Genomic DNA, 19,956 nt, shown 5'->3' with positions numbered 1-19,956 from the left:
GACCCATCACCCATTAACCCCCCCTGTTAGGTGAGGGGAGCAGTGAGCAGCAGCCGCGCCCGGGAATCATTTTTGGTGATTTAACCCCCAATTCCAAGCCTTGATGCTGAGTGCCAAGCAGGGAGGTAACGGCTCCCATTTTTATAGTCTTTGGTATGACTCGGCCGGGGTTTGAACTCACAACCTACCCATCTCAGGGCGGGCGCTCTAACCACTAGGCCACTGAGTTTTACCCTAAAATCTTTTGTACCTCTTTTTCCATTAACAGTAAAATGCTGTAAATTCCACCATCATTTGTACAGTAAAATGATGATTTGGGTTTTTTCACATCAAAAACAAACAATGGTTCATTTCCAGTAATATTCTGTAAAAAACACCTCAAAGGACACAAACCGGCAGCTCAGTTGCTAGAATGTTACTGTAAAATATATTGTCATTTTTAGTGGACAATTGGATGCTTCACTTCCTTTGAAATCATAAATCATATATTTAAAAAAAAAAAAAAGGTAATATAATATATTTGCTACCCATCCATTCATCCATTTTCTACCGCTTGTCCCTTACCATTATTATTTACGTTTGCTTTTTAAATTGTGCAATTCCACGCAGAACACAATTGTTTTTCTGCCTAAAAGGAAATAACATCTATTAAGAAAATGACTCCTCCAATGGGCTCAGCACCCATGGGAGGGGCCACAGAGGTCGGGTGTGATGTGAGCGGGGCGGCAGTCGAAGGCAGGGCACTTGGCGGTCCGATCCTCGGCTACAGAAGCTAGCTCTTGGGACGTGGAACGTCACCTCGCTGGGGGGGAAGGAGCCTGAGCTTGTGCGCGAGGTGGAGAAGCTCCGGCTGGATATAGTCGGACTCACTTCGACGCACAGCGAGGGCTCTGGAACCAGTTCTCTGGAGAGGGGCTGGACTCTCTTCCACTCTGGCGTTGCTGGCAGTGAGAGGCGACGGGCTGGGGTGGTAATTCTTGTTGTCCTCCGGCTCAGAGCCTGCATGTTGGAGTTCAACCCGGTGGACGAGAGGGTAGCTTCCCTCCGCCTTCGGGTGGGGGGACGGGTCCTGACTGTTGTTTGTGCTTACGTGCCAAGCGGCAGTTCAGAGTACCCACCCTTTTTGGATACACTGGAGGGAGTACTGGAGAGTGATTCCCTCGTTCTACTGGGGACTTCAACGCTCATGTTGGCAGCGACAGTGAAACCTGGAGAGGCGTGATTGGGAAGAATGGCCGCCCGGATCTGAACCCGAGCGGTGTTTTGTTATTGGACTTTTGTGCCCGTCACGGATTGTCCATAACGAACACCATGTTCAAGCATAAGGGTGTCCATATGTGCACTTGGCACCAGGACACCCTAGGCCGCAGATCCATGATCCACTTTGTAGTTGTGTCATCGGATTTGCGGCCTCATGTTTTGTACACTCGGGTGAAGAGAGGGGCGGAGCTTTCTACCGATCACCACCTGGTGGTGAGTTGGCTGCGATGGTGGGGGAGGATGCCGGACAGACCTGGCAGGCCCAAACGCATTGTGAGGGTCTGCTGGGAACGTCTGGCAGAGTCTCCTGTCAGAGAGACTTTCAATTCCCACCTCCGGAAGAACTTTGAACATGTCACGAGGGAGGTGCTGGACATTGAGTCCGAGTGGACCATGTTCCGCACCTCTATTGTCGAGGCGGCTGATTGGAGCTGTGGCCACAAGGTAGTTGGTGCCTGTAATCCTAGAACCCGTTGGTGGACACCGGCGGTGAGGGATGCCGTCAAGCTGAAGAAGGAGTCCTATCGGGTTCTTTTGGCTCATAGGACTCCGGAGGCAGTGGACAGGTACCGACAGGCCGAGCGGTGTGCGGCTTCAGCGCTCGCGGAGGCAAAAACTCGGACATGGGAGCCACGCCCCCTTGAGTAATATACTTCCTGTGTTGTGACTTATTTACATCCGTCACGTCCAAAATATACTCCACAACTACAAGTGGTTGGAAACTAACAAGTGTTGGGATTGTAGTCATCCAAATATGATTAGCAGCAACGTCAACGTTGTAGCTGGGAGGGCCTACGCGGGCGACGACAAGTAAGCTAGCTAGATGGTTAGCTAACTAGCGACAACAAGTAAGCTAGCTAGATGGTTAGCTAACTAGCGACAACAAGTAAGCTAGCTAGATGGTTAGCTAACTAGTTACAACAAGGAAGCTAGCTAGATGGTTAGCTAACTAGCGACAAGAATTAAGCTTGCTAGATGGTTAGCTAACTAGCGACAGGAAGTAAGCTAGCTAACTAGCGAGCTTGTTTCCCATCATCTACCCGGCCTGCAACTCAATGCGGCGTTTAGGCAAAAGGAAATATTTTTTTTCCAGAACATATTTTTGAAAATGATTTCAACAAAAACCAGGGAAGTGATATTTTGAGGCGAAATGAATGTTGAAAAACATTTCCCATGCCTGTGCTTTACTTCCGGCTTTTGTGGGCCACGTAGAGAATAGGTTTGACACCTGTGCAATACAGTTTTGATTGGCGGTATCAGAGAGATACCATGTGCATGACCTTGGATGGATGTGTTATCACTGATGAACACTTTGGATCAGCACCAAGTTAGAAGTCCCAAAGTCATGCCTTAGTATTTGATAAATGATGAAAACACTTTAGTTGTCTTCAGTGTGTCTGCCATCTTCCCCTCCCACTTTTTGTAAGCCCCGCCCCCCCACACTCCCCCAAGCCTGCGTGGATTTTTGTTTCCCTGAACGATGACGAGCGGTCTGGCAAACGAACACGTCCGTTTCTACAAAACTTGTGTCAGCACAAAAGCTCCAGTGGTCCGGAGTTGAAGACCCCCACACCTCTCTCTGCCTCTTCAAGCTCAGGGCCTCTAAAGACTTACGCCAGAGGAGGGAAGGAACCCACACGAGAGAGGAGGGAAGGAACCCACACAAACTGATCGCCGCCTCTTCTTTTCTCAGTTTTGTGTCACTGGTGTGTGTGGTTTTTTTTTAGAGGGCAAAAGGTGGCTTGAAAGTATTCGATCCCACCACCGGAATGTTTACAGTTGTGTTGCTTCACAAGAATCCTGGCACAGTACCGAGCTGATACCACATCCAGTACCCTGGCACAGTACCGAGCTGATACCACATCCAGTCCCCTGGCACAGTACCGAGCTGATACCACATCCAGTACCCTGGCACAGTACCGAGCTGATACCACATCCAGTCCCCTGGGACAGTACCGAGCTGATACCACATCCAGTCCCCTGGCACAGTACCGAGCTGATACCACATCCAGTCCACCAAGGGTTGCCTGTGTTGTGTGTCAGGTTACATGGACAGGACAGGTTCAGGGTTTCAGTGCGGAGACTTCCATAGAGTTTGTTCGCTTGTTTGGATTGTGAGGACATTTCAAGTACCGGTAGTTTTCTGAGGCTTTGATTGGCTTTGTTCAGTTGTTTGGATTGTGAGGACATGTCAAGTCTTCTAAGGCTGTGATTGGGTTTGTTCGGTTGTTTGCATTGCGAGGACATTTTAAGTCCCGGTAGTCTTCTGAGGCTGTGATTGGGTTTGTTCGGTTGTTTGGATTGTGAGGACATTTCAAGTACTGGTAGTCTTCTAAGGCTCTGATTGGGTTTGTTCGGTTATGTGGCTTGTGAGGACATATCAAGTCTTCTGAGGCTGTGATTGGGTTTGTTCGGTTGTTTGGATTGTGAGGACATTTTTAGTACCAGTAGTCTTCTAAAGCTGTGATTGTGTTTGTTCAGTTGTTTACATTGCAAGGACATTTTAAATACCAGTAGTCTTCTGAGGCTTTGATTGGGTTTGTTTGGTTGTTTGGATTGTGAGGACATATCAAGTCTTCTAAAGCTGTGATTGGGTTTGTTCGGTTGTGTGCATTGTAAGGACATTTTAAGTACCGGTAGTCTTCTAAGGCTGTGATTTGGTTTGTTCGGTTGTTTGGATTATGAGGACATTTTAAGTACTGGCAGTCTTCTGAGGCTGTGATTGGGTTTGTTCGGTTGTTTGGATTGTTAGGACAATTTAAGTACCGGTAGTCTTCTAAGGCTTTGATTGGGTGTGTTCGGTTGTTTGCATTGCGAGAACGTTTTAAGTACCGGTAGTCTTCTGAGGCTGTGATTGGGTTTGTTCGGTTGTTTGCATTGCGAGGACCTTTTAGGTACCGGTAGTCTTCTAAAGCTGTGACCGTGTTTGTTCGGTTGTTTACATTGTGAGGACATTTTAAGTACCGGCACTCTTCTAAGGCTGTGATTGGGTTTGTTCGGTTGTTTGGATTGCGAGAACATTTCAAGTAACGGTAGTCTTCTGAGGCTGTGATCAGGTTTGTTCAGTTGTTTGGATTGCGAGGACATTTCAAGTACCGGTAGTCTTCTGAGGGTGTGATTGGGTTTGTTCAGCTATGATTGAGTCACCCGGGCATGCCAAGGAAGTCAAAGTACACCCGAACCGTTTCATTTGAAAGCGGAGCGACAAGCTGGACATGTTTTCATTTGAATTATGAAACCAAAATGAGTTTTGTCCTTTGTGTTGGGAACTGTCTGAGACAGAATCAAAGCGGATCGTGAACCCCAGTTGTTGGACTGGACTTGGTCTGGACTTTTTGTAGGAAAGACTGTTGAATGTGGATCTGTACCATCATCACTTGCCTACTTGGGTAGAAACACGACTATGAGGATCAGACATGGCTATGGAGTCCATCTAGTTCCAGTGACTTTAGGCAATAGTTCTTGACACATGCCAGTAAAAAGGTAAACATCCTCCCAATTTCACAGGAATGTGTTTGACGGCCTTTGATGGATCCATCATTGCTGTCCTCCGACAATCTCCTTTTTGTTGTGAAGTCAGACATTTACTTGTCGGTTGTCTTCCGAGGGATGAAGACAACAAATTGTTGGCTTGGTTTATGTTTATGCTGAGTGTTCCATTTCATTTCCCCTGAGCCAACATGACACAATTCTCTTGAGGAAGTCACACGTTGAATGCTGTACCTTGTTTCTCCGTTATTTTCTCCACATTATTGTTTCGCAAGTTCTACGGATACACAAAATGACTGTTTCATTGGATTTTTGGTGGTGGAAAAGGTGTTGTTTTCAGGAAGAGGGTGGAGAGGAGCACGTTTGGAACTCATCAATAAAGCAGTATGCTAATGAACCACCTGGAAATACAACAATTATTTCATGGAATCCAGAGAAAAATGCTTTGCTTTGTTAAGAATATACAATGGAGCGGCTGAATGTTGTTTGGTTTTCTCTTCAAATATGCGGCTTTTTACACAAAAACATCTCATTCACCCCCAGTGAGAAATGTTAAACAATAACTAGTTCTGTCAAATTATTTTCTTTCTCACTTTTTCGGATTAACCATGATTATTTACACTTTTGAATTTGGATTAACGAGATGAATTACTGGTTATTACTTGCTTGCATAATTTAAAGCACTTTAAAAAAGAGCCCCGTGTTTGCACAGAAATGGTCAGAATGTCAACCACAAACTTTTTCAAGCGTGTTACTTGAATGCACTACAGTTATTTGCTCATCATTGGTAACAGTTTGTATCTAAAAAGGTATGTCGGGGTACAGTAGTTTTTACTGTAAAGAACTGGCACCAAAGTCGCCAGAATTGTATTGTAAAATTGACTGACATTACTGTAAATGAAAACAGTTTTTTACGATAACATTCTGGTAAAGGATCTGCTAGTTTTTACAGTAAAAAAAATACTGTTTTCCATTTACAATATACTGTAAAAACAACAACTTTATGACGTAAAACCGGCAGCTCAGCTGACAGAATTGTTCCATAAAAAACTGGTCCAGTTTTTCCATTTATAGTAAAGTCATGTGAAATCCTTTGTAAATTCTACAATTCTGGCAACTCAGCTGGAAGTTTAAGATAAAAAAAAACCGTAGTACTGTTTTTCCATTTCCATTTATTTGCTCAAAACGTGGTAAGTTTTATCTAAAGTCATGTCGGGGTACTAAAGTTGTTGTTTTACTGTAAAAAAAACTGGAAACTGAGTCGGCAGAATTTTACAGTATAAATGAATACAGTTTTTGCAATACAATTCTGGCAACTGATTTGACAGTTTTTAACAGTAAATAAAACCCTTGTTTTCCAATTACAGTAAAATACCGTAAGAACAAAAATTGGCAGCTCAGTTGCCAGAATTCTACCGCAAAAAAGCAGTAGCAAAGTTTTTCCATCTACTGTACATTTCATTTGATTAATCACTGGTTATTACTCGCTTGCATAATTTAAACCACCTTTGAAAAAGAGCCCTGTTTGCACAGAAATGGTCAGAATGTCAACCAGGAACTTTTCCAAGTGTGTTACTTGAATGCACTACAGTTATTTGCTCATCATTGGCAACGGTTTTATCGAAAGTCATGTCGGGGTACAGTCGTTTTTTTATAATGAAGAACTGGCACCAGAGTCGCCAGAATTGTATTGTAAAATGTACTGATATTACTGTAAATTAAAAATTATGGCAACTGATCTGCCGTTTTTCTGGTAAAACAAAATCTAAAAACCAGCAGCTCAGTTGCCAGAATTTTACCATGAAAAAAACTGGTACAGTTTCTCCATTAACAGTAAAATCCTGTAAAAACTTCTGTAAATTTTACAGTCAAATTCTGGCAACTGAGCTGAAAGTTTTTTAGGGTAAAAAAAACCGAGTAGTACAGTTTCTACAGTTCCTTTTCTTTGCTCCAAACTGTTTGAACTAAAAAGGTATGTCCGGTGTACAGTAGTTGTAAAGAACTGGCACCGGAGTCGCCAGAATTATATTGTAAAATGTACTGATGTTACTGTAAAGAACTGGTCGCCAGAATGTAAAATTTACTGTGTTTTTACAGTTTTAATGAAATAAGTTTTTACGATAAAATTCTGGCAACTGATCTGCCAGTTTTTTACAGTAAAAAAACAAAAACTGTTGAGTTTCCGTTCACAGTAATAGACCGTAAAAACAAGCCTACATTTTATTGTAAAAAAATGGGCCGCTCAGTTGCCAGAATTGTACTGTAAAAAAACATCGGTACAGTTTTTCCATCTATAGTAAAACCCTGTACATTTTACAGTAAAATTCTGCCAATTTAGCTGGAATGTTTCAAAGTAAAAAAAAAAAAAAATAGTAATGTTTTTTTCCATTTCTATTGATTTGCTCAAAACTTGTAAGAGTTTTCTCTGAAGTCATGTGGACGTACAGTAGAGGAAGAGCAGCTACCTGCAGCTGAGGCAAGCATTCAACAAATGTACTTGAATATTTTTATTGATCTTTCGAGGAACTCTGGAAAAACTTTTATCCTTTTCGCGTTTTGAATGGTTCCAAAAGCCTAAAACAACGCGAGTCTAGTCTCAGGGAGTTCAACCATCACAACTGGACGGTTTGGTTGGTCTTATAGGACGTTTCACCCTTCATCTGACTAGACTTCATCAGTTTATGATCATAGACTTAGATTGGTCACATCTAGTCTTAAATTTAGATTGGTCAAATCTAGTCTTAAACTTAGATTGGTCACATCTAGTCTTAAACTTAGATTGGTCACATCTAGTCTGAGACTTAGATTGGTCACATCTAGTCTTAAACTTAGATTGGTCACATCTAGTCTTAAACTTAGATTGGTCACATCTAGTCTTAAACTTAGATTGGTCACATCTAGTCTTAGAATTAGATTGGTCACTTCCAGTCTTAGAATTAGATTGGTCACATCTAGTCTGAGACTTAGATTGGTCACATCTAGTCTTAAACTTAGATTGGTCACATCCAGTCTTAGAATTAGATTGGTCACATCTAGTCTGAGACTTAGATTGGTCACATCTAGTCTTAAACTTAGATTGGTCACATCTAGTCTTAAACTTAGATTGGTCACATCTAGTCTTAAACTTAGATTGGTCACATCTAGTCTTAGAATTAGATTGGTCACATCCAGTCTTAGAATTAGATTGGTCACATCTAGTCTGAGACTTAGATTGGTCACATCTAGTCTTAAACTTAGATTGGTCACATCCAGTCTTAGAATTAGATTGGTCACATCTAGTCTGAGACTTAGATTGGTCACATCTAGTCTTAAACTTAGATTGGTCACATCCAGTCTTAGAATTAGATTGGTCACATCTAGTCTTAGGCTTAGATTGGTCACATCTAGTCTTAAACTTAGATTGGTCACATCTAGTCTTAAACTTAGATTGGTCACATCTAGTCTTAGAATTAGATTGGTCACATCCAGTCTTAGAATTAGATTGGTCACATCTAGTCTGAGACTTAGATTGGTCACATCTAGTCTTAAACTTAGATTGGTCACATCCAGTCTTAGAATTAGATTGGTCACATCTAGTCTGAGACTTAGATTGGTCACATCTAGTCTTAAACTTAGATTGGTCACATCTAGTCTTAGACTTAGATTGGTCACATCTAGTCTTAGAATTAGATTGGTCACATCTAGTCTGAGACTTAGCTTGGTCACATCAAGTCTTAAATTTAGATTGGTCACATCTAGTCTTAAACTTAGATTGGTCACATCTAGTCTTAGAATTAGATTGGTCACATCTAGTCTTAAACTTAGATTGGTCACATCCAGTCTTAGAATTAGATTGGTCACATCTAGTCTGAGACTTAGATTGGTCACATCTAGTCTTAAACTTAGATTGGTCACATCCAGTCTTAGAATTAGATTGGTCACATCTAGTCTTAGGCTTAGATTGGTCACATCTAGTCTTAAACTTAGATTGGTCACATCTAGTCTTAAACTTAGATTGGTCACATCTAGTCTTAGAATTAGATTGGTCACATCCAGTCTTAGAATTAGATTGGTCACATCTAGTCTGAGACTTAGATTGGTCACATCTAGTCTTAAACTTAGATTGGTCACATCCAGTCTTAGAATTAGATTGGTCACATCTAGTCTGAGACTTAGATTGGTCACATCTAGTCTTAAACTTAGATTGGTCACATCTAGTCTTAGACTTAGATTGGTCACATCTAGTCTTAGAATTAGATTGGTCACATCTAGTCTGAGACTTAGCTTGGTCACATCAAGTCTTAAATTTAGATTGGTCACATCTAGTCTTAAACTTAGATTGGTCACATCTAGTCTTAGAATTAGATTGGTCACATCTAGTCTGAGACTTAGATTGGTCACATCTAGTCTTAAACTTAGATTGGTAAACATCTAGTCTTAAACTTAGATTGGTAAACATCTAGTCTTAGAATTAGATTGGTCACATCTAGTCTGAGACTTAGATTGGTCATATCTAGTCTTAAATTTAGATTGGTCACATCTAGTCTTAGAATTAGATTGGTCACATCTAGTCTGAGACTTAGATTGGTCACATCTAGTCTTAAATTTAGATTGGTCACATCTAGTCTTAGAATTAGATTGGTCACATCTAGTCTGAGACTTAGATTGGTCACATCTAGTCTTAAATTTAGATTGGTCACATCTAGTCTTAAACTTAGATTGGTCACATCTAGTCTTAGAATTAGATTGGTCACATCTAGTCTGAGACTTAGATTGGTCACATCTAGTCTTAGAATTAGATTGGTCACATCTAGTCTTAGAATTAGATTGGTCACATCTAGTCTTAAACTTAGATTGGTCACATCTAGTCTGACACTTAGATTGGTCACATCTAGTCTTAAACTTAGATTGGTCACATCTAGTCTGACACTTAGATTGGTCACATCTAGTCTGACACTTAGATTGGTCACATCTAGTCTAGCGGCTGGTGCCAATACCTCAGTGGGGTTCATCATCTCATGCTCATAGACTTAGATTGGTCAGGTCTAGTCTGAGACTTAGATTGGTCAGGTCGTCTTGCGGCTGGTGCAATACCTCAGTAGGCTTCATCAGTTTATTCTCATAGACTACGATTGGTCAGACCTAGTTTTGCGGCTGGTGCCAATACCTCAGTAGACTTCATCAGTTTATGCTCATAGACTTAGATTAATCAGATCTAGTTTTAGACTTAGATTGGTCAGGTCTAGTCTTAGACTTAGATTGGTCAGGTCTAGTCCAGCGGCTGGTGCCAATACCTCAGTAGGCTTCATCAGTTCATGCTCATAGACCAATGAAACCAAACAGTCCAGTTGCGAGCGACTGAATGCCCTGAGGTTACAATGACCCGGATGAATGAGACCGTGCCAGCCTACCGCATTTTTCTTGGAGAAAGGCAAAATGCCGCCCAGATCTCTCGCTGGCCCACCACTTCAAGCCTTCCGTCCCTCCATTAGCTACCGCTTGTCCCTTTTTGGGGTCGCTGGAGCCTATCTCAGCTGCATTCGGGCGGAAGGCGGGATACACCCTGGACAAGTCGCCACCTCATCACAGGGCCCACACAGATAGACAGACAACATTCACACACTAGGGACCATTTAGTGTTGCCAATCAACCTATCCCCAGGTGCATGTCTTTGGAGGTGGGAGGGGCCTCTCCCCAGGTGCATGTCTTTGGAGGTGGGAGGGGCCTCTCCCCAGGTGCATGTTTTTGGAGGTGGGAGAACATGCAAACTCCACACAGAAAGATCCCGAGCAGTGCGAGCACGGGATTGAACTCAGGACTACTCAGGACCTTCGTATTGTGAGGCAGATGCACTAACCCCTCTTCCACCGTGCTGCCCTCACTTCAAGCCTCGCATATTTAATGAGCCGAACGTGACGTCAGGTGAATACAACCTATTGCGACCACACCTTCCACGAGGCTCAATGGGGAAACTCCACATCTGAAATGTAAAACTTTTGGGTGAACTGGTACGATTCCAATGACCCGGATGATCTCCAGACATATCCAACATGTCTTTATTCCTCGCGAGTGTGAACTAAGACATGGTCATTCGTGCCTTCGCAGAGAACTTTTGGGTGAACTGGTATGATCCCCCTGACCCGGATGACTGAGAATCTCCAGACGTGGAACATTCAAGTCTTTATTCCTCGCCAGCGTGAACTGAGACAAGGTCATTCGTGCCTTCGCAGAGGAAAGTTGGATTTCAAGTATTCCGTCAAAGCCAGACGCACAGTCTGACCGTCTGCACAGTCGGCTGCGTGGTACGAAGGCATCCCAGGCTGGGGCAGCTCGTGTTCCAAAACTGCCGCTTCGTCTATCCAAGCCGGGTTGATGGTTTCGTTTTCGCTTTCGCAAAAATTGTGCAAGGCGCAACAGGTGGCCACCACGTGGGGCGTGAACGTGTAGTGAAAGTCGCTTCTTTGGAGCAAGACTTTCCAGCGGGATTTGAGTCTGCCGAAAGCGATCTCCACGGTTGTCCTGGCAGAACTTAGGTACGCGTTAAAGGACTCCTGTTCCGGAGTCATATCTGGGGAACGGACGTAGCCCTTGATGAGCCAGTCCAAAAGAGGGTAGGCAGGATCACCCAGGAGGAAAAGGTTGACGGGAGTTCTGCTGATCTCTCGAGGTTCCTAAAAACAGAAAATTATGTGTTATACAGAGTCCAGGGTTTGGGTTTTTTCGTGATCCAGCATGTGTAAAAAAAAAAAAGACGAATATAAAAAAATATTAGGGCTGCAACGATCAATCGATTAGAAAAAAGTATGTTGTTTCGAATAATTGTTTAATAAGTGGAACTATTCAAACTAAAACTAAAGAAAATCCGGAGTTCCCAGAACTTTAAATACTCTGACGTCAGTTTCCGCACATCCAAAGCAAGAGTGCCCATTTATTGTTTTGTTATTTTTTATTAATGCGCATGTGAAGAGCAATTTCAATGTTGATGATTTGCATTCATTAAAAAAAAGACTGTTATGGCAAAAAGATAAATTATTGTTTATTTAAAACTATTTTCCCAAAAAATAAGCATTGAGGCTGTAAAATGTTTTGTTCCAGAAATTGAACAAAACAATGGTTGGATTACTTGATTATAGGGTTGTCCTGATACTTATATTTTGGTACCAAGACCAAAATCTATATGTACTTTTCAAAATAAAGGGGACCACAAACAAATATTATTGGCTTCACTTTAACAGAAAATCTTAAGATACATTAAACTTATGTTTCTTAATGTACCTAAAAACAATAAAAAGGTACACTGGGCTTTTCTTATTGCACTTGGAGACACATTTACAATTTTGTACATTACACATAGTCTGCTATAATCCAGAATAACGTTACAATAGAATAGTTTATTGACATTTTATTCAATGTTTCATTATTTATGTTTGCCACTCTTGATCTGACTTCAAGACAAATACATCCATTAGTAAATACTAAAGACAATACTATGGCTCAAAGTACACATACAAGACATGTAGCAGGTAAACACACATTGTTAAAGATAAAACACCAATTTTAGCAATTTGTAACAAAATTCTATCATTTCACTTGCATTAGTTGACCCTACATGGGCTAATAATCAGCAACAGGGAGCTGGTTAAACTACACGACTTTAAACTCCTTGTTCAGGTGTGGATGATTCAATCTTCAATGTTTACCTAAGTTTCAAGCAAAGACTAATACTTTATGCCACCTTTGGCGAGGTAGGATTTATAGCACCGCTTGCAGCGTAACATTAGCTCCTGTGTTTAAAGCTATCACTTTATCTGTAGTTTTGAAGCCAAAATACCTCCGTATTGCGCTCCACGCACCCTCTCTATCAACCAGTAGAAATGCCGTTTTTTGCCATTCTTCCCCTCAACACTGTTTCTTCTAGTATGCGCTTTGTGTGTGTGCTTTGACACTCACCACCATGCGCCTCGGCTCTGTACGTCACGGCAGCATGCAGATTTAAAAAGTAAAAAAAGTACCTGTCTTTTTCAAAGGCGGTATAGTACTGTTTTTAATTCATTAGTACCACGGTACTTTGTTATTACCGGTACAACCCGACGTGATTACTAAACTAATCAATATCTGTCGCCCTAAATTATATAAATTATTGATGTCAAACCAGTGTTTCCCACACATTCATTTGTGGCGGCCCGTCACGAAAGAAATACGTCCGCCACAAATAAATTTTTTTTTTTTTTTGTCCTGTCCAGCTTCTCAGGCAAATCATATAGTTGATGTAGATGCCCATATAGGCTGTTCAGATTTACTTTACAAAAGAGAAGTGTAGGATACTTCTCTCGTTGCCTTATTTGTATTTGACCACTACTGTTTTCTGTTTATTTGTTACTGACTGTGGCAGGACACCTCTGCCTCTGTTTCACTTTATGTTGCTGGTAAATAATATGGTTGTAGTAGTAGGCTAAAGTTAAATTATTTAGGATGCACTAATTAAATGGGCAGAGCTTTAAGAGACATTTTAGCTTTTATATTTTATAAGATATATTTGTTGTAAGAACCACAATTAATAAATATATTTCAGTGAATAACTTATTGTTCAAATCTGTATATAAATATGTACATAAAGTGTTGTAATTATATTGTAAAATGGATGGATGGACGTTTAAAACAAAACTGTTATTATTATTTAGTAAGTATACATTTTTTGAGCCTTTTTAGAGAAAATCATATCATTGTAGTAAATTATGCAAATTACTCGATGTCATGGTGACCACGCCCATAGCCACGCCCCCACCGCCACAGGTATCTTGGCAGTTTATGGGAAACACTGCAAACGATTCATTTTTTTACCAGATTAATCACACTGTTGAATTTGGATTAATCACAGGTTATTACTTGCTTGCATCATTTAAATTAACTTAATATAGACCTTAATATTTGGACACACATGCAGTTTCATTGTCAGAATGTCATACATGAACATTTTTAAAAATGTTTTACTTGAATGCATGTCATTCATTTCATAACAACCAGCGCCCTTTTTTTCTCCAGGAACCCATTTGCAGTTATGGTAAAGGAGCATGTGCGTTTCAAATAAATTGCGTGATTAATTTGCGTACGTACAGTACAGGCCAAAAGTTTGGCCACACCTTCTCCTCATTCAATGTGTTTTCTTTATTTTCATGACTATTTACATTGTATATTGTCACATCAAAACTATGAATGAACACATGTGGAGTTATGTACTTAACAAAAAAAAGTGTGAAATAACTGAAAACATGTTTTATATTCTAGTTTCTTCAAAATAGCCACCCTTTGCTCTTATTACTTTTTTGCACACTCTTGGCATTCTCTCCATGAGCTTCAAGTATTTATATCATTCACATGTGAATAATGCTGTATAATAGACTGTATTTATATTATTCACATGTAAAAATACCAAAGTGTTTATTGTGGTGCTGAATTTCCCCCGGGGATCAATAAAGTACTTTCTATTCTATGACGTAGTCACCTGAAATGGTTTTCACTTCACAGGTGTGCTTGAAGCTCACGGAGAGAATGCCAAGAGTGTGCAAAGCAGTAATCAGAGCAAGGGGTGGCTATTTTGAAGAAAGTAGAATATAAAACTGGTTTTCAGTTATTTCCCACTTTTTTTAGTTAAGTACATAAAAGAAAAGTCGAAGTATGCGGGGAGCCTATTTGACATTTTTTTTATTAAAAAAACCCTAAAAACAGATATTGTGTCACATTTGTATTATAGGTGACTAAGTATGTTATTAGTTGGAACATTTGAGGTTTTGTTTTTTTATTGCATACTGATTACTTTTCCCCATGTAAATAGAATAATAATAAGACTGTACAAAAATATGAATGTTAGGTAACATATTTACCAGTGTTTATTACGATTGTTGTAATTGTTCCTGTTAATTTATGTTAGTATTATTTTTATGAACTACACTTTGTTTATATTTTAAATACAGTACAGGCCAAAAGTTTGGACTATTTACATTGTAGATTGTCACATCTAAACTATGACACCTGTGAAGTGAAAACCATTTGAGGTGACTACCTCTTGAAGCTCATGGAGAGAATGCCAAGAGTGTGCAAAGCAGTAATCAGAGCAGAAGGTGGCTATTTTGAAGAAACTAGAATATAAAACATGTTTTCAGTTATTTCACCTTTTTTTGTTAAGTACATAACTCCACATGTGTTCATTCATAGTTTTGATGTGACAATCTACAATGTAAATAGTCATGAAAACACATTGAATGAGGAGAAGGTGTGTCCAAACTTTTGCCCTGTACTGTATATGATCCATGCGAGATTTTTCACGATGAATCTCATGAGTTGATGCAATAAATCTGATATCAACACTTGTTGACTAACCTTTGGTAACTGATGTGCCAGTGCAAATAACGCTGATTGTTTGAGGACCTTTGCGTCATGTGCGCCTCCCGGCATCTTGCAGTTGATGTTCCAAAACCTGCAAGTAACGATACACGCAAAATAGTACTGTTCATTTTGCACAGATATTTGCAATGAAGAGAATACTAAGATATAGACATAAAACACAGTATGAAACTTGGGTCGTCCTGCGAGTGCCAGCTTGGACCAAAGTCCACTAATGGAATGATTTGGAGTGCACCACTGCTGGTCTGCACCAGACTGAAGAAGCCTGATGAGGAACACCAGCCAACAATGCTAGAGTAATATCCAAACAGCTGACATGTATCCATGAAAATATGGAAAAAGCAGCGGATGGTGTGTTTGACGGAGAAGTCCATTCCCCAAGGTAAATGCTGTACATAATTAATACATTACTTCATCAAACTACTGACGTTGCTACTAGTACATTGTAGGGTTGTACGGTATACCGGTACTAGTATAGTACCGCCATACTAATGAATCATATTCCGTACTATACTTCCTATAAAAAGTACCGGCCCCCCACGTCATGACATTGCTGGTTTTACATATTCGGCAGCGCACACACACAGAGTACTTACAAGCAGACACAGTGTGTAGACAGAAAAGGGAGAATGGACGCATTTTGGCTTAAAAAGTAAAGATAAAGGTGAAGTTATAACACTGAAACACCCTCAGGAAGAGCTGCTTTAACACATGGCTAGCTAGTTAGCGGCTAACATCCATCCACAGTGTTTAGCTACTTCTAAATCACTAATCCTGGCCTCCATGGTGACAAATAAAGTACGTTTCTTACAAGTACCATTATCACTGGAGGACGAGGAATAGCTAAACATGCTTCACTACACACCGTAGGAGGATACAATAGCTCACCACCGTCACAATGTAAACAAATGCCATGGGTGGATCTACACCTGACATCCACTGTAATGATACCAAGTACAGGAGTGTATCTAGTCGATACTACTATGATTACATCCATATTTTTTAGCATCACTAAATCTTTACTAATTATAAATCTAAAATCTATATAATGTTTATAAAGTCAGTAAATATGTCCCTGGACACATGAAGACTTTGAATATGACCAATGTATGATCCTGTAACTACTTGGTATCGTACTGATACCTACATTTATGGTATCATCCAAAACTAATGTAAAGTATCAAAGAAGAGAAGAATGAGTGATTATTACATTTTAACAGAAGTGTAGATAGAACATGTTAAAACAGAAAATAAGCAGATATTAACAGTAAATGAACAAGTGGATTAATAATCCATTTTTACAGTTTGTCCCTCATAATGTGTACAAAATAATAGGTGTATAAATGACACAATATGTTACTGCATACGACTAATTAGGAGTCTTTGTTTGTTTACTTACTACTAAAAGACAAGTTGTCTAGTATGTTCAACATTTTATTTAAGGACTTAACTGCAAGATTTTTTCTTCAAATAAAGCCAATAATTAATTTTTTTTGGGGTCCCCTTTAATTAGAAAAGTATCAAAAAGTTGGTACCGGTACCAAAATATTGGTATCGGGACAACACTAGTACATTGTATTGTTTTTCTTTTTAAAAAGGTAAGATACGTGTTAGAACGGTGGTGTTTGGTGTTTTTGCGGTGCCCTCCAAGGTTACTCATTGTATCCCATTGGGTTGAGTTTTTCCTTGCCCTGAGGTGGGATCTGAGCCCAGGATGTCGTTGTGGCTTGTGCAGCCCTTTGAGACACTCATGATTTAGGGCTATATAAATAAACTTTGATTGATTGAAATACACATTTTTAGAACTACGTCACCGACCCAATTAAGCTCGTAAGTTGAGGTACTACTGTACATGTGTGACTTACCGATACGTATCGTCCACCACATAAGTTGAGGTACTACTGTACATGTGTGACTTACCGATACGTATCATCCACCACGTAAGTTGAGGTACTACTGTACATGTGTGACTTACCGATACGTATCGTCCACCACGTAAGTTGAGGTACTACTGTACATGTGTGACTTACCGATACGTATCGTCCACCACGTAAGTTGAGGTACTACTGTACATGTGTGACTTACCGATACGTATCGTCCACCACGTAAGTTGAGGTACTACTGTACATGTGTGACTTACCGATACGTATCGTCCACCACGTAAGTTGAGGTACTACTGTACATAAGTTGAGGTACTACTGTACACGTGTGACTTACCGATACGTATCGTCCACCACGTAAGTTGAGGTACTACTGTACATAAGTTGAGGTACTACTGTACACGTGTGACTTACCGATACGTATCGTCCACCACGTAAGTTGAGGTACTACTGTACATAAGTTGAGGTACTACTGTACACGTGTGACTTACCGATACGTATCGTCCACCACGTAAGTTGAGGTACTACTGTACATAAGTTGAGGTACTACTGTACACGTGTGACTTACCGATACGTATCGTCCACCACGTAAGTTGAGGTACTACTGTACACGTGTGACTTACCGATACGTATCGTCCACCACGGCTTGAAGCACATAAGAAGGCCATCCTTTGCGGTTGGTAAAGTCTTTGAAGCTGTCGCTCGGAGGTAAAACCGGGACGTGCGTGCCATCGATGCAGCCCAGGATCTGAGGAATGTTGAACTTCCGCTCGAAACGATGTGCGATACGTATCGCCTCCTCCGCCGTGGGCACGGTAATGAGGCCGTGTATGACGGAGGAGGTCATGCCCTTGCAGAAGGAGTAGACAAACTTCATGACGGTGCACTTGTGGACTCCAAACTGCTTGGCGACCAGTTTGTATCTGGCGCAGCCGGCCAGCTTGTAGAGGACGATAGCGACGCGCATCGGCAGTGGTATCGGCGCGCGGACGGTCTTGCCCTCCGGACTCAGAACTCCTTCCATTAACCCGCAGAGCTTGTGGAAGGAGCTTCGCGACATCCTAAAAGTGTCCGTCCATTGTGCGTCGGTGAATTCCTTCAACACGACTCTCTCCCACCAGTCTCTGCTCCTGACGCGCATCCAGCAGTTCCGCGACGACTTGCTGAGGACGCTGGCTAAAGTTTGCTTGGAGGCGGAAGTCATGTTCATGGCGCACTCCACGATCATTCTCTGCTGCTGTCTGCTGTGGAAGGTCACCATGGTCACCAGCGCCATGGTGGAGCGGATGTGGAGCATCATTAGCGCGTACAACACGCACGACACGTACTGCGCGGTTTCCTCGTTCATCGCGGCGTCCATTGTTGTTGAGCGGCTAGCTTTGTTTTCATGTGACGTCACAGGCCGGCCGGAAAAGGAAAGCGGTTCAATGGACAAAAGGAGCACAGCGTCACCTGGCGTTTGGGAGGCACATAGTGGATGGACAAAAAGTGCAGTTACGTCTGCGAATTTTTCACATTTATGGTATTATTTTGTTTCTGCCATATTACTTTGTTTATAATGCTTGTGTTGCTTTCATATGCACATTCAACTTTCTACTTGGAGGTAAATATATACATTTTGAATGTGTGTGTTTAAAAAAAAAAAATTCGGTTAAAGGATTTCTACGGGGCCCCTAAAGGGACATGGGGGATTTTTTTAATTTTTTTTTAGACATGTATCTCGTGCGCACGAGAAAGTTTTTATAAAGTTATAAAAAAAAAAAAGTATTTTTTTTAGACATGTATATCATGCGCACGAGTAAGTTTTTATAAAGTTATAAAAAAATAAAATGTATAATTTTTTTTAGACATGTATCTCATGTGCACGAGTAAGTTTTTATAAAGTTATAAAAAAATAAAATGTATAATTTTTTTTAGACATGTATCTCATGCGCACGAGAAAGTTTTTATAAAGTTATAAAAAAATAAAATGTATAATTTTTTTTAGACATGTATCTCATGTGCACGAGAAAGTTTTTATAAAGTTATAAAAAAATTAAAAAAATAAGAATTTTTTTTTAGACATGTTATCTCATGCGCACGAGAAAGTTTTTATAAAGTTATGAATTTTTTTTTTATATATATATTTTTTTAGACATATCTCGTGCGGACGAGAGTTTTTATAACGTTATAAAAAAACAAAAAATAAAATGTATAATTTTTTTTTAGACATGTATCATGCGCACGAGAAAGTTTTTATGAAGTTATAAAAAAAAATTAAAAATTCATAATTTTTTTTTAGACATGTATCTCATGCGCACGAGAAAGTTTTTATAAAGTTATAAAAAAAATAATTTTTTTTAGACATGTTATCTCGTGCGCACGAGAAAGTTTTTATAAAGTTATAAAAAAAAAAATGTATAATTTTTTTTTTTTTTAGACATGTATCTCTGGCGCACGAGAAAGTTTTTATGAAGTTATAAAAAAAAAAGAATTATAATTTTTTTTAGACATGTATCTCATGCACACGAGAAAGTTTTTATAAAGTTATAAAACATTTTAAAAAATGAATAATTTTTTTTTAGACATGTATCTCATGCGCACGAGAAAGTTTTTATAAAGTTATAAAAAAAATTTAAAAAAATCTTTTTAGACATGTATCTCATGCGCAAGAGAAAGTTTTTATAAAGTAATGGAAAAAAAAAATGTATACATATATATATTTTTTAGACATGTATCTTGTGCGCACGAGAACGTTTTTATAATGTTATAAAAAAACAAAATAAAATGTATAATTTTTTTTTTAGACATGTATCTCATGCGCACGAGAAAGTTTTTATGAAGTTATAAAAAAAATTAAAAAAATAATTTTTTTTTAGACATGTATCTCATGCGCACGAGAAAGTTTTTATGAAGTTTAAAAAATAAAAAAAATTATAATTTTTTTTTAGACATGTATCTCATGCGC

At 39.9% G+C, this 19,956-nt stretch overlaps 1 protein-coding gene across 1 annotated transcript; it reads right to left on the bottom strand.

Moving 5' to 3' along the window:
• Positions 1-7,428: 7,428 nt before the first annotated feature.
• On the bottom strand, positions 7,429-18,618 carry LOC133660069 (uncharacterized). The gene is made up of 3 exons (XM_062063173.1): positions 17,633-18,618; positions 15,106-15,202; positions 7,429-11,399 (listed from the first exon to the last, which is right to left on the bottom strand). The coding sequence occupies exons 1-3, from the start codon at positions 18,367-18,369 to the stop codon at positions 10,941-10,943; spliced, it is 1,293 nt and encodes a 430-aa protein (XP_061919157.1). The 5' UTR covers positions 18,370-18,618; the 3' UTR covers positions 7,429-10,940.
• Between the last annotated feature and the right edge of the window lie 1,338 nt (positions 18,619-19,956).

Source organism: Entelurus aequoreus, linkage group LG01, assembly GCF_033978785.1.
Source record: "Entelurus aequoreus isolate RoL-2023_Sb linkage group LG01, RoL_Eaeq_v1.1, whole genome shotgun sequence".
NCBI classification, from domain to species: domain Eukaryota; kingdom Metazoa; phylum Chordata; class Actinopteri; order Syngnathiformes; family Syngnathidae; genus Entelurus; species Entelurus aequoreus.
The sequence above is the reverse complement of the archived record's forward strand: the minus strand, read 5'-3'. Positions and strand labels throughout refer to the sequence as shown.